Below are 22,376 nucleotides of genomic sequence, written 5' to 3'. Positions count from 1 at the left end.
ATTTATTCCGCTTTCCGATTTTATATTACTCACGGATTTCGATGTTAAACCAGTGATATTACGATTTCGTACATCCCATCTTTAAGGGGATGTAGAAAAAAACGTGCACAATTCTTGTATAATGTTAAAAAATTAACCGTTACTTCGACAGCGTCATTTACAACTAAATTTAATGAACGAGAAACATGCGCGAGGTACAGAAAAGGCTCTAAAATTTATTTTCCTTAAATTTACGATTTATGTATCCGTTTGTCATAAAAATTTGTCTTTCCACTTTTTCCCGAGACTACAAATATTCGAGTACAAAGTAACCGGTTTCGACTTATTTCTACTTAAGAAGTAGTTAAATAATTAAGCGATTAGGGAATTGGGGACATAAAACCCTGATGAAAGAGCCGGAATATTACTTAAACAAAAGCTTAACCGAACCATCTCTAGCCGAGTACAGTGGGGACTGATTTCTTCGAAATACTTATTAGATGTAATAAAGACAGAAATTTTTTCAGTTCGACGAGAGTGACCGAAAAGTTGTAAATTTTGAAAATTTCCGTGGACGATACCTGGTCCTAAAACGAATTAGTTAGAAAACAAATAGTAGTACATACTAAACCGAAACAATTTTCTGTGACGAGTTACTCTCTTGTCGGCGACTTGTTCAAACATGCAATACGAACGCGCCGCGTCTGTGCTTGTTTGTGTTTGCTTCTCTCACACAATCAGTCAGACTGGTAAGCTGTTAACTAGCAATTTTAGCTATTCTTGTGTTTCTTGAAAGGCGTGAGTGCAATATTATTGTCATTAATATTGCAGTTTTTTTTATTCAAAATTAAGTTTTCCTACAAATTTTTTTAACTTTCAAATTTTTAATCCATAATTAGCATGTCGGAAAAACAAACAGAAAAACGGAAGGTTGCGGATGAGCACAGGTATTTCCAAGAAAAGTGAAAATTTGATTATTTTTTCACTTTCGTCAAAGATAAAGCTGTATGCTTAATATGCTCAGAGACTGTGTCGACATTAAAAGAATATAACATAAAAAGGCATTACNCTTGTTGGAGAACAATAAAAACACTACACTCAACAAGCCACCAATAAAACTCAACTGCCTAACCTATAACCAAAGTCTCCTTTTAATTTGTTTTTTAAAAAAAGCGCTTGACAAACTTGCCCCGCATGCCGAAGTTGCCCCGATCTCCCCTATAGCTAGCAATTTAGAATGTAATTGTGATATTGAAAATTTATTTTTAAAAGTTTTGGCTCGAGACCATATAATGAAAAAGAAAAAATTTGTTCGACATTTTCATAATAAAATTTATGAAATATAAAATGGCTTTGTGGATGCATAAAAATGCAAAAATTGTTTTGTTTGCAACTATTATCAAATAAAATTAGTGTGTAGAATGAGATTGGCTTTGACGATTTAAATAATTTGAGTAAAGCTGGCAAAAAACACGAAAATCCTAAATCTCGCATCGATTTTTTCGTAAAATTGAAGCAATTAGGAAATCAAAATAGAATAGAATTTAACATTAGTACACAATATAAAATATATATTGAAAATTATAATAGGATAGTTACGGCTAATAGATATATTTTAATTAGTAGATGTTATCGAAGCGAGAATTGTCATTTAGAGGGCGTATAAAATCTATTAAATTTAATATAAGAGAGTTAATTATGTTGAACTTGCTTATTTATTAAGTGCGTTAGATAATCTATTAATTAAAAATACATTTAGAGAAGTCTACGGTTTTTACTGGCTTATCGAACAAACGAATACGAATGGACCCTAGACCATTGCTGACTGATTGCCCCTGGAAGTCGGCTTCTTATAGAAATACAGTTTCCCTATCATCAAATGTCACGGCACGCCACTGATTAAATGAACTCATTTTCATCTTCCTACTTGTAAATCTTGCTATGAAGTGGAGGAAAAGTTAATTACCTCCACAGAATTCCAATTTGCAGTTTTCTTCGCAGTCATTGCTTTACTGCAAGTCACATTTTACTTCATGCTTGACTTTTCTCTATATTCTCCCATGGAAAAGGCAAATGTAATGGAATTTCTTCTCTGTAATATTGATTGGGCATTATTGTTATTCTTTTTAGCAGGACAAGCTGCTTGTATATTATTCGTTCTTTATTATTATTTACTCGTCTTGTTTAATGGATTTAACACATTGTCGAGCAAACTCGATGTAGTTTCTCGTGAAAGAACCAACATCAAAGGTCTAGTCGTATACATAATAGAAGAACATACAGAATTAATGGAAGACGATCGAAACGTCAGTAACCGGCTCGAAATATATTTTCCTGATGTTTACTGCACTACTTTGTATGGGTTTTGTATCCTGGTATCCATTACTTTGTTTTACGATTTACCGGCAGAGTTTAAACTGGTTGCATTTGCCATGATTATAACTGAAATTTTCGGATTTATGATTATTTCATTCGGTTTATCCAGATTTACATCTTCGGTAAGATTTAGTTAATACTTGTACCATCAAATTTATATATAATCTAAATTGTTTACTTTTCATTTTAGCTTTACAAAAATTTCAACGAGATTAATAAATTTTCCTCATGCAGATTTTCCCTTGTTTCTAAATTGAAGGTAAATCGAATGTTCTACTGTAAGTTATCGATAAATTTTATTCTGAAATTATGTTATTTTTCAAACAGATGCTGAATTTTATGAAGAGATTCGGGAAAACACTTATTGGAATTTCTTTTGGTGGATTTTTTCGGGTCAAACGCAATTTTCCTATTAAAGTAAGTTTCGATTAAATAATGGATATTAATTTATTATTGTGGATTTTATCTTATCTCTATTTTCCCGTTTAGATGCTGAGTAGTCTTTACTCTATTCTTTCTGCACTCATCGAATTGGGAAAAAAGTATAAAAGTACGAAATGTATTTCGTACTTTTATACTTCCTTCACTACGTTCCCTGAATGCAAGTAATATTCAGAACACATCACTGTATTGAGTACGTTTCAACGTGAGTACAAACTAACGTAACGTACAAACTGACGTAAAACACGTAACTACATACGTGAACGAATATAAAACATTTGTATTAATCATATTGAATAACTAGAAGCGCTTCTTATATGTATGAACACAAAAACAAAGTACACTTAATGAGTAATGTAAAAAATAATGTTTGAAACTATCTTATTTTTTCAATTTTCCAATCATTAAATTGGGAACATACCCTTACAAAATATTAAAACACTGGCCATACAACAGATTTAATATTTTCTGTATACAGAAAGAACAGCTCTGTTGTATGGTCAGTGTTTTAATATTTTGTTAGGGAATGTTTCACTATTTATCGCGTATGTAGGTGGTACACAGATGACAACAAACCGAAGTAATTTATGGCATGCTGTTTGGAGAGGCGCAAACTTACCTTTTCTCATATTAATAAGCTTTTTGCCTGTATTATTTAATTACAAAAATTTACTTAGTTATTTATTATTAATGAACACACTTATGACACACCCAGTCTATGTAATTAACTTAAAAAATGTATTTTGGCCTTACTTCTTTTATCAAGTAGATGACATACAAAAAACTGAATATATAGTGATAATTAAATAGGATGGGTGTGTAATAAGTCACTTTACAATATTTACTTATATTGTTCAGTCGGCTATTTGTGGGACATTTAATAACTACAATTAATGTACGCTGTTTGTGAGGGTCTGAACTCTTTTTTTCTTGTTTTTGAACAGTATCGCTCCTCTTATATACCTCGTAATTTTATGTAAGAGGGAGAAGAGTTCTAAGGTCAACGACCGAGACGATCTCCTCGAAATAATTGTTAAAATATCAATAAAATAAGTCACCACCATTTGTTTAAGGAAATTCGATAGACGATAGAGTCAACAAGACGGGAATTGGCGATGTTTCTTATCCCCTCTTTGGTTCCACGTGACACGTGGCTACAGCAATAAGTCGCCTCATTCGTCGTCAAGCGCGACGTTTGATATAAACAATATCGAGATTGTTGACCNATGCGTTTATGAAGAAGATAAACTTATGGAAATCAAGTGTGGAAAATGGCATGTTGGTAATGTTTTCAAGTACATATGATTTTATCACAGAAAATAATTTGGATAATATTTTAATTAAGAAAATCATAATTGATCATTTGTCATGTATGGAAGAACAATTTAAAAAATACTTTTTATCAGATTTAAATACTGAACAGTTTATCTGGGTGCAAAAACCATTCCTTGTAGAAATGGAACAAGTGAAACATCTCCCATTAAGTGCCCAAGAAGAATTTGCCGAATTTAGTTGTAATACAAAACTTAAAACCGAGTTTAGTAAGCAAACATTGAATTCTTTTTGGCTTAGTGTGAAAGCAGAGTATCCACTACTCTCTGAGTTAGCAATGGCAGTTCTCTTACCATTTGCAACCACTTATTTATGCGAAATGGCATTTTCAGTAATGACCAATATCAAAACAAAGCAGCGCTCTCGTCTCTGCAACATAGAAATTGCTATGAGACCTGCACTGACTGATATTAAACCCAGGTTTAATTTATTGTGCCAAAATATGCAGGCTCACCCATCACATTAAATGTAATTTAAAATATAATTTAATATGCATCAATGTCCTTAATTTATTTATTTTATTTATTATTTAATTTATGTAATTTAAAATATGTTTAACTTAACTAATTGAGTTTACTAATGTTGAAACATATACATAGAATATTTTGTTCAAAGATGTACCAAAGATAAGTTATTAATTTTTAATGATACTAAAAATAAATCTGCTAATAAAATTCAATGTTTCAATGCAATTAAACAAAAGAAATTAACACCTTTGAATTTAAATTAATCCCACCTTCGGGATGTTTTTCTACACATACCCATTCTTCAGGGGGTCCTTTGAAATTCTTAAGTGCAAAAGGGAGGTCGCGGACCAAAAACTTTGAGAAACACTGCCCTTTAACCATTGCTGACTGATTGCCCCTGGAAGTCGGCTTCTTATAGAAACGCAGCTTCCCTATCATCAAATGTCACGGCACGCCACTGATTAAACGAACTCATTTTCATCTTCCTAGTTGTAAATCTTGCTATGAAGTGGAGGAAACGTTAATTACCTCTATAGAATATCAATTTGCAGTTTTCTTCGTAGTCATTGCTTTACTGCAAGTCACATTTTACTTCATGCTTGACTTTTCTCTATATTTTGCCATGGAAAAGGCAACTGTAATGAAATTCCTTCTCTGCAATATCGATTGGGCATTATTGTTATTTTTTTAGCAGGAGAAACTGCTTGTATATTATTCGTTCTTTATTATTATTTACTCGTCTTGTTTAATGGATGTAACACATTGTCGAGCAAACTCGATGTAGTTTCTCGTGAAAAAAGCAAGATCAAACGTCTAGTCGTATACATAATAGAAGAACATACAGAATTAATGGAAGACGTTCGAAACGTCAATAACCGGCTCGAAATATATTTTCCTGATGTTTACTGCACTACTTTGTATGGGTTCAGTATCCTGGTATCCATTACTTTGTTTTACGATTTACCGGCAGAGTTTAAACTGGTTGCATTTGCCATGATTATAACTGAAATTTTCGGATTTATGATTATTTCATTCGGTTTATCCAGATTTACATCTTCGGTAAGATTTAGTTAATACTTGTACCTTCAAATTTATATATAATCTAAATTGTTTACTTTTCATTTTAGCTTTACAAAAATTTCAACGAGATTAATAAATTTTCCTCATGCAGATTTTCCCTTGTTTCTAAATTGAAGGTAAATCGAATGTTCTACTGTAAGTTATCGATAAATTTTATTCTGAAATTATGTTATTTTCCAAACAGATGCTGAATTTTATGAAGAGATTCGGGAAAACACTTATTGGAATTTCTTTTGGTGGATTTTTTCGGGTCAAACGCAATTTTCCTATTAAAGTAAGTTTCGATTAAGTAATGGATATTAATTTATTATTGTGGATTTTATCTTATCTCTATTTTCCCGTTTAGATGCTGAGTAGTCTTTACTCTATTCTTTCTGCACTCATCGAATTGGGAAAAAAGTATAAAAGTACGAAATGTATTTCGTACTTTTATACTTCCTTCACTACGTTCCCTGAATGCAAGTAATATTCAGAACACATCACTGTATTGAGTACGTTTCAACGTGAGTACAAACTAACGTAACGTACAAACTGACGTAAAACACGTAACTACATACGTGAACGAATATAAAACATTTGTATTAATCATATTGAATAACTAGAAGCGCTTCTTATATGTATGAACACAAAAACAAAGTACACTTAATGAGTAATGTAAAAAATAATGTTTGAAACTATATTATTTTTTCAATTTTCCAATCACTAAATTGGGAACATACCCTTACAAAATATTAAAACACTGGTCATACAACAGATTTAATATTTTCTGTATACAGAAAGAACAGCTCTGTTGTATGGTCAGTGTTTTAATATTTTGTTAGGGAATGTTTCACTATTTATCGCGTATGTAGGTGGTACACAGATGACAACAAACCGAAGTAATTTATGGCATGCTGTTTGGAGAGGCGCAAACTTACCTTTTCTCATATTAATAAGCTTTTTGCCTGTATTATTTAATTACAAAAATTTACTTAGTTATTTATTATTAATGAACATACTTATGACACACCCAGTCTATGTAATTAACTTAAAAAATGTATTTTGGCCTTACTTCTTTTATCAAGTAGATGACATACAAAAAACTGAATATATAGTGATAATTAAATAGGATGGGTGTGTAATAAGTCACTTTACAATATTTACTTATATTGTTCAGTCGGCTATTTGTGGGACATTTAATAACTACAATTAATGTACGCTGTTTGTGAGGGTCTGAACTCTTTTTTTCTTGTTTTTGAACAGTATCGCTCCTCTTATATACCTCGTAATTTTATGTAAGAGGGAGAAGAGTTCTAAGGTCAACGACCGAGACGATCTCCTCGAAATAATTGTTAAAATATCAATAAAATAAGTCACCACCATTTGTTTAAGGAAATTCGATAGACGATAGAGTCAACAAGACGGGAATTGGCGATGTTTCTTATCCCCTCTTTGGTTCCACGTGACACGTGGCTACAGCAATAAGTCGCCTCGTTCGTCGTCAAGCGCGACGTTTGATATAAACAATATCGAGATTGTTGACCAGTTTGCAGAACTTATTATTAGCTGGATGCTAATTTATGGGTGAGAGCTGTCAAATCTACAGAAATTTATATTATAAAATCACATCTTCGAAGCATCAAGATCTATATATTAAACAAACTTCTCAGTGGCCAGAGGTCCGTTGTGGCTAGATCCAGACATGAACGCACTAACAGGTGTGCGTATAAATCATTAATAGTATGACAGTTCTCATCCCCTCGAATTTGGTATAAAGAGGGCTCACGTCCCCGTTATCGGGGCGGCTTTCAAGACATCAGAGAACGACTGGTCAACTTCCATCCTGCACCTGACCGCCGACGACAAACGATTAGCGAGGTAATTCATAACTCAATAAGTTGAACTCTGTTTCCTTTCAAATGGATTAGAACTAGTTAACCTTTTCCGCCCTGTGGGCACTAAGAGGGCCTCTTGTTGAAAGATTATTATGGGTTCGGTCAGGCCCACAATGGGGCTGCCGGGTGGTGAGGGACGGGGCTCGACATATCCGAACGGACCACCCCCGAAAAATTCCTGGGAATTTTTCGACCCATTCAGATTCGAATCCGCGTCCCCCAGAGCGGTAGGCTGCCACCTTGACCGCTCGGCCATCCGGCCGCATATTTAGGATTTAATTATTTCAGTCGAAGCGGTAGGCTGCCACCTTGACCGCTCGGCCATCCGGCCGCTATATGTGTGTTTAATCGTACATGGCCAACACTTTATCGACATAACCGCGACCTCCAACTCGATCCTTTTTATTTTGTTTTGTCCTCCTAAATCGTCATCGTGAGCGGGACTCATCTTCCGGTTGTCGGAAACTGATGTAAGCTCTGACGCTTAAACTTCGATTCTAACATTGTTTGGAAGAAATTATATACATTTTAATATCAAATGACAAAGTTTTTGGAATAAATGGGTTAATGCCTTAACAACATGCAAATTTAAAAAATAAAAAGTTATGGAAAAGCACTTCCATATTTTGAAAATCTTATTTTCGAGACGTTTCAAGATTAGAATAAACTATGATTCAATCGCGGTGGTAGTGTACTTCGTTTATTTTATTCAGCTTTTCTTGTTAAATATTTCGCACTAAATACTTTTAACATATAGATAAAAAATATTAGTTTAAAAATTCTGTTTTAAAAATAATTTATCGCGAAAATTTGCTTTAGAGATTGCTTCCCTTCGTTACATTAATATGACTTTTCTTTATCTTGTTTAGCATTTATAGATAGCATTTACAATTTTGAAAATTCAGATAACAAATATTTGTTATCTAGGAATATTCTAGGAATTGTATTTTAAACGCAAAAACATATTTGTTAGTACTTTGTATGTTTATAATAAACACGGCGTTTAATTTCATTTTCAATATTTATTGCTGAAAACTTGTAAACATTATAATCCATATAAATACAAATTAAATATTAACTCGTTCACGTGCTCAGTAAATACGGCATTTACTTTCATTCAAATGTTTATCGATTAAAAGTTTCGAAGTAATTTAGGCGACAGAAAGGTGAGTAAAAATGTTTAACTTTCATGAAATGCGGCCAGTATATATTTATTAGTATTTGCTAAAAATTCACATATAACTCAATATTATGCATTTTTGAATTTCATAAATATATAAGTATTTAAATTTATGTAATTAAATGAACTTTAAAATAAACTTTATTCCTTTACGTTTGCAAACTAATTTTAAAGTATAGTCCAAAGTTGTTTGAAAGAATTAAAGACGTAGTAGTTAGTAGAATTAATTTAATATCGGAAAAAGTAAATTCAACTGAAAGAAATCTATGTTATAGAAATGAAAAAATATATATATATAACAGAACAAAAAGGAGTTGTGTATTCGTTTAATTGTAATTGTATCCCGGAAAAAATATATTGATGAAACAAAAAGAAAATTAAAAATAAGATTAAGTGAAGATATTTGTGCGATCAGGGAAAATTATGCAAATTCAGTAGTAGGGGAACACTGTAATTCAACAATAGTATAAAATTCGGTAAAAATAAGGAAAAAAATTATAAACGACAAGTATACGAACATATTAATATAATTAAACAAAATAATAGAATAAATAATAATATCGGAAGAGAAATACACCAATCATGTAGAAGATTCATAGAGGGAGGGGAGTGTGTGATGCATAACCAGAACGATGGAAATAGGTTATGACGAAGTGTAAGTCAAGGAGAACAAAAGGGGATGTAAGTTTTAGAATAGAGTTTAAATGCAAAAAACGTGATAATGTTAATGTTTAACGTAATAATTTATATTTTAATATAGTGATTTGTTTAAAAAAGTTACTGTTAATAATGTTTAAATTTAATTGCTTGGTGGAAACCATACTAGAAAGAAATAGCCTTGGAATTGTAAGAATTTTATATTTCACCCAGTACCAATCAGAAGGCTTTTCTCATGGTATCTAAAAGTAGACACCATAAGAAAAAAAACAAAAAATACGTACAATACAAGAAAACCCGATACATACAAAAAGGAAACTGAGACAACAAAAAAATAACAACAACACATAGTCGCGTAGCACTACAATATATTGGCATTATACTAACAACATCTTTATATTTAGATACAATGCTAGATATCATAAGTACCTGAGCTGCTTTTGCAAGTTTTAGTAGTTCGTTTTCACTACATTCAACTAAAATTTAATTCTTCCTCAATATATATTCTTGACTTTTTAAATACTTTATTTTATCCTTTAAATATTGTAAGCTACTTTCGATATTATGATCTGTAACATTAAACTTTCACATTAATCTTCTTATATTTAGGAGGAGAAGATAAAAACATTTACTTTGATACAATGCTTTATATGTAAAACATGAATGAACGAATGTAACTTTTAGCGGCAAATATGTTTTCGTAATATCTATTATTACATGTTTGGTTAGCTAATTCTAAATGTTCACAAATAAATTCTGGAAACACTGGAATCTGTGTTATCAAAAGAAATTTTAGATTCACTGTCATCAACATTAGTAAGAACATTGTTTTCAATAAATATTATTAAATTATCTAAAACAATTTTCAAAATTTAACATTAACAGATTTTATGGAAGCTGACTTGGACTTAATTTGTAACTGTTAACAACTTAAATTTTTATATTTATATTATCAATAGTAAGAGTGGCAAAAACGCAGCGAATCAACAGAAATGTTAATATAACACAACACTAACTTTTGTTCATTTTGTAATAATACTAATTACGTTTGTCCTGAATCCTTATTTTGTAACGTACTACAATGTTTTGGAGATTTGAAATTGATCTAACTTCTTTTGTATATAAGAAGTAAACCAATGGATTTTTCAAACAAAACGGCTGAAAAACGTTTTAGTTACTTTTATTCTTTTTGCTGAAGTTATCCTTTTGAAATTTGATCAGGTTCGAAACGCAATATTAACGTATATGTGTCCAGGTAAATTAATTTTTTCGCTACACGTGCTGTACACGTGTAGCGAAAAACAAAACACAAGAACCTATACACGGCCCTATGTTGTTCACGTGACTAAAACGTACCCAGTCTTGTCTTTCTAGTTATCCTCGGAAGATTTCAAACTGACTTAAGAACAAAACGTCACGCGTGACGTAATTTTTATGTCAGATTTTTAATTTAATGAAAAAATTTCAAATAACTAAATTGCATTTTCAGAAATGTAATAATTTTCTTTAAAATTTAAATGATATAACCTGGTTATTATATAAGTATAAAATTATAAATATTAAATACTTCAAACTACCTTAATACAAAAAGACTAAATTTAATCTTTTCTGTCGATTCCATAATATTGAACAATAGACAACTCCCGTGTGTCATATTGGAAACCCGGATATACGTATTGCGCATGTGGGTAGTGTTCGACGCCATATTTGTGTCATTTTCGTTCCGTCTTTACATCACATTATATGTGACTGAGTAACTGAACTTTAAATGGGGGAAATCGTGAACTTTGAGTGGTTCATCTGATGAATAAATAAGGTATTAAGTAAATCTTAGAACAGAATAAAACAAATTTGACAATTAAATAATAATAATCAAATGCGGATCTAGCATTTTCGGGGTCTAGATCTGACTGAAGTCTAAATGGCCGTATTTTCTGTTAGATTAAAAATTGGGTTATGAAGTTTATATTTATTAACATCAAAGTCAGAGTTGAAATATATTTATTTATGAAATGGTGTTAAATGACAAACTTTACATCTTATTTTTTTAAAAAATTTAAGAAGTAAATAAATATTATAGTACAGCGTCGTTTAGCCGAATCAATTGGAGACTGGGGTTGTTCGGATAACTTGTTTTTCGGATAACCGATTATGTACGAAAAATATATTAACCTATTCATGTTGAAATTTTTCTCCGTCGCGTGTCGCTTCGTGTTGAATTTTCGTCGATGTTAAGCCTAACGAAAACTTTTTAAAATAATAATCGTGGCTATTGTATCATTAAAAATTATTTTTAATTTTGTACAAACAAAATAAATATATTGAAAAATATAACTAAAAAAATACACTTTAGAAGTTAATCTAGTATCAAAAACATTCGATTCAGCACAACACACAGTTCTCAGAAAAACACCATACAAAAGTGCCAGTGCTGCCAGCTAAAACACACACACCAACAAAAAAATATTGGAGTAGCCCAAGATATAGCCAAAGGTTGAAGCGCCACAGCACTAGCGAAAATTTAAATTTGCTGACTGCAATGCTTTCGTATAACCGACGCTCTACTGTATTAACAAAAATGTATAAATAAACAAAATTTTTAATATAATAAAAAATTAAAATTATTAAATATTTTTAGTATAAGATAAGTGGTTATTGTTAATGAATAGGTATTAAAACTTTATGATAATTCGAGTTTTGTGACCCTTGACACTTGGAGGCCCAGGTCTTAAGCCATATTAGCCCCTATGTAGATTCGCCCGTGATAATAATTAGCGGTACTTACACTTTGACCATTGCACATACTATAGAATAGTCAATACAATTATCATACAACGTACATTTTTTCAGTACAGTCGACGCCTTATAACACGGTAGATTCCAGACTAATTCGACTCAGCATTTCCAAAATACGTATAATTTTTTTGGAAATAATCCATATAAACTATGCTATAAACAAAAATTGTAGAATTACTTACCGAGTGTGTACCGTCCGATTACGCCGTTGCTTAAGCCTGTTTTCGTCGTGGAGATTGTCATCGAATGGCACTCGCGTGCTTCCTGATAAAGTATTTTTTTTTTGCGAAAAATTCGCTGAACTTTGGAGATATCATTTTTTGGAGATACCGTATTTTGACAAGTATAAGTCGCAGTCGAGTATAAGACGCATCCCTATTTTGAGACAGAAAATTTAGAAAAAACTTTTTTAATGGGAGATTGTATTTTATTCTTTTTTTATTCAAGAATATGACGGATGGGTGAATCGACACCTTTATTAAACTGAAATAATCGTCATTTCTTAATGTAAACTCAGAGGTCACACAATGACAGTCGACAGAACATGACGGCGATGACTCGTGTGTCGCTATTCTGATAATCTAGGTACTCTAGCCATTCGGTTGAGGGACCATGTGCTTAACGGATCACTGCACAGGTTGGTCCGTTGAGTGGACCACTACTGTAAATAATTTCAATGTAAAAATGATTACCTGTCGTGTATAAGAAGCACCATGATTTTGAGCCCCAAAAAGTAGTAAAAAAAGTGCGACTTATACTCGTCAAAATACGGTAATTTTTATGAACGTTAAATAATAAATGGTTTTTAGTAGGTTCGCTGCTCTTTTTAACTCAACGGTTTGTGCAATCCTGTCGCGACACGAGTGGGCGATGAAGTTTTACCGAATTATAGGAGTTTTTTAGCATGTTTGTAAGAATACTGTCGCAATTCTTTCGCCGTGATATAGGAATCTGAACTATAGGAGCCCTTGTGTTGGGGGGGTCGACTGTATAACGAACAACGATCCTTGCTATAGTTTGTTTCAATCTACTTAAAAATACACCTTGTATAACCAAGGAAAGTATGGCAATCAATCAAAAACCGCCATACATTTTTATATTTTTTGGACTCAATGGACCTTAAAACGTCGTAAAGATGAAAAAAATTAAAGGGTAGCCACACACTCACGCACTTACTCACAATAATATCTATACACAAAAAAGTATATGTATGTTATTGTGAGTGAGTGCTTGAGTGTGTATGTGTGGGTGAAAAGTATGATTTTGTACATTCAATTTAAAGCTTAATACCTCCTGTGGTTTTTGTTCAAGCTTTTTAAAATTAGGTTTGTCTATTAGAGATAGTAACTGCATTAAATTCTGGTAATTAAAGATCAACGGGTGGAAAAATAATTTTTTTATATCCTGTGATGTAATTTGAAAAACAAGCTCATAATAGTTGACATCATTAATGAAATTCTTGCACGTTGTGAAGTAGTGAAAATAACTTTAATTATTGTATAAAGTTTAAAAAAGTAAAAAATTATGAAATGTTTCCATAAGGTATAAAATGTTTGATAAGTATAAATATAATTTGTAATGTTCAATAAAATTGGAAATGAAAATAAGTCGAATTTCGCTTCACTTTCAGAAGTTTATTTTACTGAAAGTCTCGTACTGAATCACCAGTGCAGGTAATACATATTTGCTTTTGAATTTGTGTCATATCTAATCGTGAAATTACCACCCTGATGACTAAACGACGTAAATTTCTTTCAGGTTCTGTCCAGCACATTTAATAAAGTTTAACATTCTTTTCACATCCCAAGTATGAAAAGCTTTTTAACGTATGTTTTCATGTTTTTGTAGTTTAATAATTGAGTAAAAAGTTTAGTTTGCATTTATATCACAAGTTTAAATTGTTAAGATAATTATAATTTAATAGAAATATTTGCTTTATTATTGAATTTCAACTGTAATTTTTTTTGTTTCCACATTTCTTCATTTAAATGCTGACAAATAATAGAGTTGGATTAATGCTTTTTCTAAGTGCTGAATATTACTTCTGTGCTTCTAAAAAGTATGAAAACACGTCAAGTAGAGGTATAAATAATAATGAATGTCTTACAAAGTGAGAGAGTACTTAATTGATAAAACTTTGCATAATTTTAGTAATTGAACGCAGGATGATTGGAGGAAGGAAGGCAGAAAAAGGGGAATTTCCATTTTTGGTGAGTTTATACATGTAAACATTTCACCTCTTGCAACTGTACTTACAAGAAACGTTATTATAATTTAGGTAGCATTATTTGAAAAGGAAACACATAGGGGTGCTTTTTCTTTAATCACAACAAGGACGATAATAGGAGCAGCGCACATTGTACACGAGTATGTTTGTTTTAATTTTTATTACAATTTTGTAACTAAAATATTATTTGATATGCGAATGAATATTTTGTCATACATTTTGTTGTAAATTTTGATGTAAATGGCAGACATGTATTATTGAATATAATTTAAAATTTAGTAATAAGTAAATGTTTAATATTTTATCTCTGAATATAAGTAACTTTATAAATAGGTTGCAATTTTTTTTCCCGTAATGCACGTAAAATAGATCAGATCAGAAAAAGCTAATCACAACAATAGGATAAGGTGGCATATATGTACAACAATACAATCAAACCACGGATTTCGAAGGCTTTGTTTTTGGAACAATTCGGTTCACGAACAAATTTTATGACTTATTTAGGCTCGGTTGCGGAACAAGCTACTCGGCAGATCGACAGACTGTTATATATAACGGAGGGGATGTATGGTGATCGGTCGAAAAATGAATCTAAAAATTTTCATATTTTTAGACTTAAAACATCTTGAAACGCCGAAAAATGAAAAAGTGTTCGGAAACAATTTCTGTGTGTGGTGTGCTCGATTTAGTTTACTTTTTTCATAATAACCTTTGTGGTTTTGTCGAAATTTTAAAAAAAAATTTTCAGGGAGATTTGCTTGTTAGTGCGATTGATGCTATTAAATTTTGGTGGTAAAAAGTCGAGGGAGAGGGGGGATAGTAGGGTCCTGTTTATTTCCATTAGGTAGGACTATAAAAACCTTTAGCATTTTATTAGCATCTACAAATTTTTTATAAAACCGTTCCATATTCTGAAAATTAAGATTTTTGCCATCTGTTATTATTAATAACAGATGGCGCAAGCAAAATTCGAATGTTGAACAATTAGATTCTGGTTTATTTTCTAAAATGACAGCTTTGGTTTGGTTAGCTGCGACAGAACGTTTCGATTTTCATATATATATATATATATATATAGAGAGAGAGAGAGAAGAACGGAATATAGATAAAAAAATAATAGTATATATACTATTATGTTGTACTTCCTTTATAGGCATTTTTATGCATGAAATACATCTATACAACAAAAAAGGGGTGGGTTAGGTTTTCAAAGTCAGGAACGAATTAATTAATTTTAATATGCATAGTAACTTTGGTAGCTCAACTTTTGTCACGGTCTACAATATCAAAACTTCGTTTTTTCTTTTTGTAAATAAGATTTAGAATAAAATTTGTTTGATTTAATTGGATACTTTAACTGCTTTTTGTGCTTTTTCAATTATCACAATATTAATTATGTAGAAGGTGGTAAACTAAATAAAGATCACATTTTAAAATAAAATATGTCAAGGTAGCCCTACTTTTGGCCACTACTGTATGGCAATGATAGTAACAGTTTAGAATGGAAAATAGTTCAATGCACCTTATATTTACTACTTTATATTGATTAGCGATAAGTATTCAAGTAAAAGTTAACCACATGAGATCGGAATACCTAAAACTAAATTATATCACCAATCAAATGAACGTTAACAATCAAATGAAAGTTTTATTTCATAAAACTAGATAATAATTGAAAAAATTTTTAAGATTATGTACCAGCTATTAAAGTAACTTATTATGTAATGTATAAACTTTGTATACGACATTTAGCCTGCTCAAAAGAGAGATAAATACAAAAACCCATAAGACAAAAATATATTCATAGATAGTGAACCTAGTTGCTGATAAATACAGCGGAAAAACAGTATTATGATACAAACAACAATTTTTACAGAAGCACATGGTATAAATGTACAAAAATAATGTAGTGAATGTAGTGAATGACATAGGGTTTAATTACAAGTAGCACTAGGAAGGCAGCCTTCATACGGCTAACATGATGTGAGAAACCGTGGGCCAAGGGTTAATCCCTCTTGACCAGTTACTTGGCAAAAGTCTGCAAAGGTCGCTCACGTTGTCGTTCCGGATGGCTGTTTATCGAGTGGCTAGGAAGGTGAGGAATTTGGCAGGCGTCCTTTCAATGACAGGAGACAGGTTTAACAAAATTGCAAAGTATTTATTTGAATAATTAAGCTAGGATACATGAGGTGATAATAATATGAAAAGTAAGTGCGGTTAAATATGAAGTAACTATACAAAGGCTGCTCTTAACCGTTCTAACGGCTATTTTGAAAGAAAGAGTTCACAAAGCTTTAAAATACAAATATCTCTATGAGGAAATGAGAAATATGCGTTCGTTGAATGGGCCGTTGGACTCGAAGTCGGCGCATAAACCTAGTTGTGGCGATAAGTATGGAAGTTCGAAGTTCTGGTCTGTCGTATGGCAATGTCCTTTCGGTCGCTATGTCCGGTGTATGGAAACAAGATGCACACATAGTATAACTTCCTTTGGGTCGCCCTCCGCTTNAATGGCAGACATGTATTATTGAATATAATTTAAAATTTAGTAATAAGTAAATGTTTAATATTTTATCTCTGAATATAAGTAACTTTATAAATAGGTTGCAATTTTTTTTCCCGTAATGCACGTAAAATAGATCAGAGCAGAAAAAGCTAATCACAACAATAGGATAAGGTGGCATATATGTACAACAATACAATCAAACCACGGATTTCGAAGGCTTTGTTTTTGGAACAATTCGGTTCACGAACAAATTTTATGACTTATTTAGGCTCGGTTGCGGAACAAGCTACTCGGCAGATCGACAGACTGTTATATATAACGGAGGGGATGTATGGTGATCGGTCGAAAAATGAATCTAAAAATTTTCATATTTTTAGACTTAAAACATCTTGAAACGCCGAAAAATGAAAAAGTGTTCGGAAACAATTTCTGTGTGTGGTGTGCTCGATTTAGTTTACTTTTTTCATAATAACCTTTGTGGTTTTGTCGAAATTTTAAAAAAAAATTTTCAGGGAGATTTGCTTGTTAGTGCGATTGATGCTATTAAATTTTGGTGGTAAAAAGTCGAGGGAGAGGGGGGATAGTAGGGTCCTGTTTATTTCCATTAGGTAGGACTATAAAAACCTTTAGCATTTTATTAGCATCTACAAATTTTTTATAAAACCGTTCCATATTCTGAAAATTAAGATTTTTGCCATCTGTTATTATTAATAACAGATGGCGCAAGCAAAATTCGAATGTTGAACAATTAGATTCTGGTTTATTTTCTAAAATGACAGCTTTGGTTTGGTTAGCTGCGACAGAACGTTTCGATTTTCATATATATATATAGAGAGAGAGAGAGAAGAACGGAATATAGATAAAAAAATAATAGTATATATATTATTATGTTGTACTTCCTTTATAGGCATTTTTATGCATGAAATACATCTATACAACAAAAAAGGGGTGGGTTAGGTTTTCAAAGTCAGGAACGAATTAATTAATTTTAATATGCATAGTAACTTTGGTAGCTCAACTTTTGTCACGGTCTACAATATCAAAACTTCGTTTTTTCTTTTTGTAAATAAGATTTAGAATAAAATTTGTTTGATTTAATTGGATACTTTAACTGCTTTTTGTGCTTTTTCAATTATCACAATATTAATTATGTAGAAGGTGGTAAACTAAATAAAGATCACATTTTAAAATAAAATATGTCAAGGTAGCCCTACTTTTGGCCACTACTGTATGGCAATGATAGTAACAGTTTAGAATGGAAAATAGTTCAATGCACCTTATATTTACTACTTTATATTGATTAGCGATATGTATTCAAGTAAAAGTTAACCACATGAGATCGGAATACCTAAAACTAAATTATATCACCAATCAAATGAACGTTAACAATCAAATGAAAGTTTTATTTCATAAAACTAGATAATAATTGAAAAAATTTTTAAGATTATGTACCAGCTATTAAAGTAACTTATTATGTAATGTATAAACTTTGTATACGACATTTAGCCTGCTCAAAAGAGAGATAAATACAAAAACCCATAAGACAAAAATATATTCATAGATAGTGAACCTAGTTGCTGATAAATACAGCGGAAAAACAGTATTATGATACAAACAACAATTTTTACAGAAGCACATGGTATAAATGTACAAAAATAATGTAGTGAATGACATAGGGTTTAGTTACAAGTAGCACTAGGAAGGCAGCCTTCATACGGCTAACATGATGTGAGAAACCGTGGGCCAAGGGTTAATCCCTCTTGACCAGTTACTCGGCAAAAGTCTGCAAAGGTCGCTCACGTTGTCGTTCCGGATGGCTGTTTATCGAGTGGCTAGGAAGGTGAGGAATTTGGCAGGCGTCCTTTCAATGACAGGAGACAGGTTTAACAAAATTGCAAAGTATTTATTTGAATAATTAAGCTAGGATACATGAGGTGATAATAATATGAAAAGTAAGTGCGGTTAAATATGAAGTAACTATACAAAGGCCGCTCTTAACCGTTCTAACGGCTATTTTGAAAGAAAGAGTTCACAAAGCTTTAAAATACAAATATCTCTATGAGGAAATGAGAAATATGCGTTCGTTGAATGGGCCGTTGGACTCGAAGTCGGCGCATAAACCTAGTTGTGGCGATAAGTATGGAAGTTCGAAGTTCTGGTCTGTCGTATGGCAATGTCCTTTCGGTCGCTATGTCCGGTGTATGGAAACAAGATGCACACATAGTATAACTTCCTTTGGGTCGCCCTCCGCTTTCGAGGGAGGCCTTGAGCTTTTATACGTTCTTCGTGGAAAAAGAGTCACGTGATATACTTCTGTTGACACTAACGGTGCATACCGATCAACCAAGCATCAACTTTCTCACCTAATTGTGAAAACAAACCGTGACTTCCGACATATTCTTACCAAGAGCGGATTTCCCATTGGAGTTGTTTACAAATGTTTTTCTGACAACTAGGTAAAAATCGCGGATCTCACAATAATTTATGAACCAGATTAATTCCCTTGCGACCTTCCAATTTTTAATATTAATGTAATTAAACATAAAAAATATTTAAAACTGAAAAAATGTGAAGAAATGCGTTAATTTTGAAGAAACAGCTTCAAACTTTATTTTCCATTGTCTCGCCTTTCTGTGAAATCTCACACCAATGAGTCATTGTGTTTACAGCTGGATGACCTTGAGAACAGCTGGTGTTGCATTTCCCGGGACATTCTCATAGAAGTCTCATGAGGAGAAGTGTTTAAAGTAGGGTGAATACTAGCTGGCCGTATATTTTTAAATATTTTTAAAAAATTACGTTTTTTATTGTGATTTTCGACCCCCCTGACATAATTAATCGTATATATAATAAAATATATTAATTAAAAAAGTTAATAAACTATCGGAGGTCGTTTTTGACATCAGAAACTACCTTTAAGTAACTTTACCGAAGTAAAATTCCTGCACTATAACTTTAGAACAATGAATTAAATTTGATTAAAAAATCGCATTAAAAAACAATCAAGCGTTAATCGTGCGTCATTAAAGGTAGATTAAAATCGCGATAAAATTTTTTCGCGCGGGTAAACAATTTTTGAAAAAATTTGGAGACTTAAAAAACATCCAAAAATAAAAAAAAAACAAAAATTTTTTCAGAGGGGCCAAACGCCCGAGTTTTATGTAACGCTACGGAATTTTCCCGAGTTTTCTCGAGATAAGTCCTTAACGTTAATATAGTTAGTCGTTTAGGAAAGGCAATTTCACTTAAAAAATTGACCATATAAAGTAAAATTGTATTTTCGTATTATCACTCTGTTGAACAACATACTTGGCTACAATAGATATTCCAACATACAAACAGGAACTCACTGCCAATTTCTGACAAAGCTGTTATCAGAAAGAAGCAAGTAGAAGATAAAAACAAAAAATGTGATTACAAACCGGAAAAGTAATGTAATAATATTTTGCTTTATTCTATTGTTTCGTCTAATGATTATTTATTTAAATTTCGTTTTTATTCAGAAACCCACTCAAAGATTATTACGGAAGAATAGGAGACGTTAACAAAAACGCAGGGAAAAAAGTGCTGTTTCGAAAAAGGATTATACACTCACGTTTTAATCCAAAAAGGTTTAATAATGATATTGCACTTCTGATTCTCGCACGCAGTATTAACAATATATCTCCGATTGCTTTAGTTGGAAAAAACGTAAGATTTACTAAAGGTTCCGCCACGTTTGTTGGATGGGGAGATATTGGTTTCAGTAAGTCTGTTATTTTTCTGTATTATTCAAAGTCTCGTGCCAAATAAAAATAATATGAATGACATTTTACATAATTTATAAGATGATGAAACAGACCTTCTTCAAGTAGCGAAAGTAAAGTTAGTAGATCCAACATACGTAGCATGTGAATTCAACTACGAATTAACTTACAAAGAAATTACAACACTGTCATCTAGAGTAGTAGCCATGGAAGTAAAGCAGTTATTTCTTTTCATATTATGGTTTAATTAATGTTACCCTGTTATTTATAAAAGTTTTATTGTTACAGGGAGATTCTGGCTCACCACTGATCAAGAGAGATGCATCAAAAAGACCAGTGCTTATTGGCATTTTGTCTAACGGCGGAAATTTTACTAAAGAACCAGATATTTACATGTCAACCAGTGTATACCATGATTTTATAAAAACTCACAGTGTCGGACATCTCACATACCTACACGTATAAAATTAAAATATGAAAATNGGGAAGAGTACATGCCGAATACTCTAAAATTTAAAAAATCTATAAGAAATATAATACCAAAACACATGATTTAAAAAATTGAGAGAAAAATAATAAAATCTATCATCAGAAGTAAATGTAAGAAATAGAATAATTTTAAATACCAATTAAGGAAATGTCTACAGAAATATCAATATACAAAAAATCCGTATGAAGGAATAGCGAATAATTATAAGCATAAAAAAAGAAGTTAAACTAATAAATTGTTTAATTATACTATGCCTAGCGAAAAGAAAAAAATGGATGGAAAATTTAATTGTAAATAATTCAAATATACATATTCCAAAATGTATAAAACAATTTTTGACTTTAGGATTAGAATTTAATTTACCTATAGATAATGTAACAATAGACTTCATAGCCAATATTGATAAAAGTATAAAAGATTTACCAATTAAAAAAAAAAAGTTAATTTAATAGGAACAGTTATCCAAAGTTTTAAAAAAATAAGTCTGAAGTGAGTAAATATAAGGCATTAATAAATAGAACAGAAATTTTTCTAAAAACTAATAATCTTTCAATAATTACAGCAGATAAAACTAAACAACTTGTAATAATCGATAACAATAATTTANAAGTAATTTATATTACTAGATAGAAAACAAAGCGCAGAATCCAACTAAGAAACTGTACTTTCTTTACGCAAAAGATAAAATTGAATTATTTCATATTAAAAACACTGGGTCTGTGAGACCCATGCGACTCAAGTAAGGGCCCCATTCCTAGCGACTTACGGAGGGTTAACAGTGGATATATTTTATTTCCATGCCTGCATTACTTCAACAGCTTTTTGTATTAAATAATCTTATGTATTTATTCATTGTATAAATTACATAATTAGATTTTCTTTAAATAAAACCTTAAAGATCCATGTAAAATTTTTAAAGTGTTACGAATTTACATTATGTATGTACTGACACTACGAATCTCTGCGCTATTTTATCTATTTATTACATTCGGTGCTGTTAAAATATAAGCAATTATTATAGCGGTGTTAGTATAAATTTCTGAGAAATTTGGCATGGATAGATCTATACGAGACATTAGTGGCATTAAATTCGGTGTAAGGAAGTCGAGGCTGTCAGGAAGTCGAAAGAATCACGTATTATATTTGAAGTGAGGTGAGATATAATAAAAGATTTACTCATTTTTACACTTACAATATTATTCTAAATTTACTTCTTACTTTAAAA

General features: G+C 31.5%; 2 protein-coding genes across 3 annotated transcripts; both read left to right on the top strand.

The window, feature by feature from the left end:
* Window positions 1–4,030: 4,030 nt before the first annotated feature.
* On the top strand, window positions 4,031–4,710 carry LOC111628485 (protein FAM200A-like). The gene has a single exon (XM_023372276.1). It carries the CDS (start codon window positions 4,031–4,033, stop codon window positions 4,592–4,594), a length of 564 nt encoding a protein of 187 aa, XP_023228044.1. The 3' UTR covers window positions 4,595–4,710.
* Window positions 4,711–9,383: 4,673 nt separating this feature from the next.
* LOC111628480 (venom peptide isomerase heavy chain-like) lies at window positions 9,384–21,137 on the top strand. 2 transcript variants are annotated; one of them, XM_023372270.1, is made up of 8 exons: window positions 9,384–9,410; window positions 13,941–14,008; window positions 14,188–14,264; window positions 14,334–14,392; window positions 14,461–14,549; window positions 20,419–20,660; window positions 20,743–20,873; window positions 20,950–21,137. In XM_023372270.1, the coding sequence occupies exons 2-8, from the start codon at window positions 13,992–13,994 to the stop codon at window positions 21,124–21,126; spliced, it is 792 nt and encodes a 263-aa protein (XP_023228038.1). In that variant the 5' UTR covers window positions 9,384–9,410; window positions 13,941–13,991; the 3' UTR covers window positions 21,127–21,137. The 2 variants fall into 2 exon arrangements, 1 of the variants encoding a protein (XP_023228038.1); XR_002757180.1 differs by lacking the exon at window positions 9,384–9,410 and having other exon boundaries at window positions 13,960–14,008; window positions 20,419–20,526; window positions 20,595–20,660.
* The last annotated feature ends 1,239 nt before the right edge of the window (window positions 21,138–22,376 follow it).

Source organism: Centruroides sculpturatus, unplaced genomic scaffold (assembly GCF_000671375.1).
Source record: "Centruroides sculpturatus isolate CEXI.00-Female unplaced genomic scaffold, Cexi_2.0 scaffold488, whole genome shotgun sequence".
NCBI lineage: Eukaryota > Metazoa > Arthropoda > Arachnida > Scorpiones > Buthidae > Centruroides > Centruroides sculpturatus.
The sequence above is the reverse complement of the archived record's forward strand: the minus strand, read 5'-3'. Positions and strand labels throughout refer to the sequence as shown.

Excerpts from the sequence above, each read along its gene's own strand:
- LOC111628485 (XM_023372276.1), top strand. The coding sequence starts at position 4,031 with ATGAAGAAGATAAACTTATGGAAATCAAGTGTGGAAAATGGCATGTTG.
- LOC111628480 (XM_023372270.1), top strand. Across the intron at positions 14,265-14,333 it reads TGAAAACACGTCAAGTAGAG|TAATTGAACGCAGGATGATT; the intron begins GTATAAATAATA and ends GCATAATTTTAG. Across the intron at positions 20,661-20,742 it reads ATGGGGAGATATTGGTTTCA|ATGATGAAACAGACCTTCTT; the intron begins GTAAGTCTGTTA and ends ATAATTTATAAG.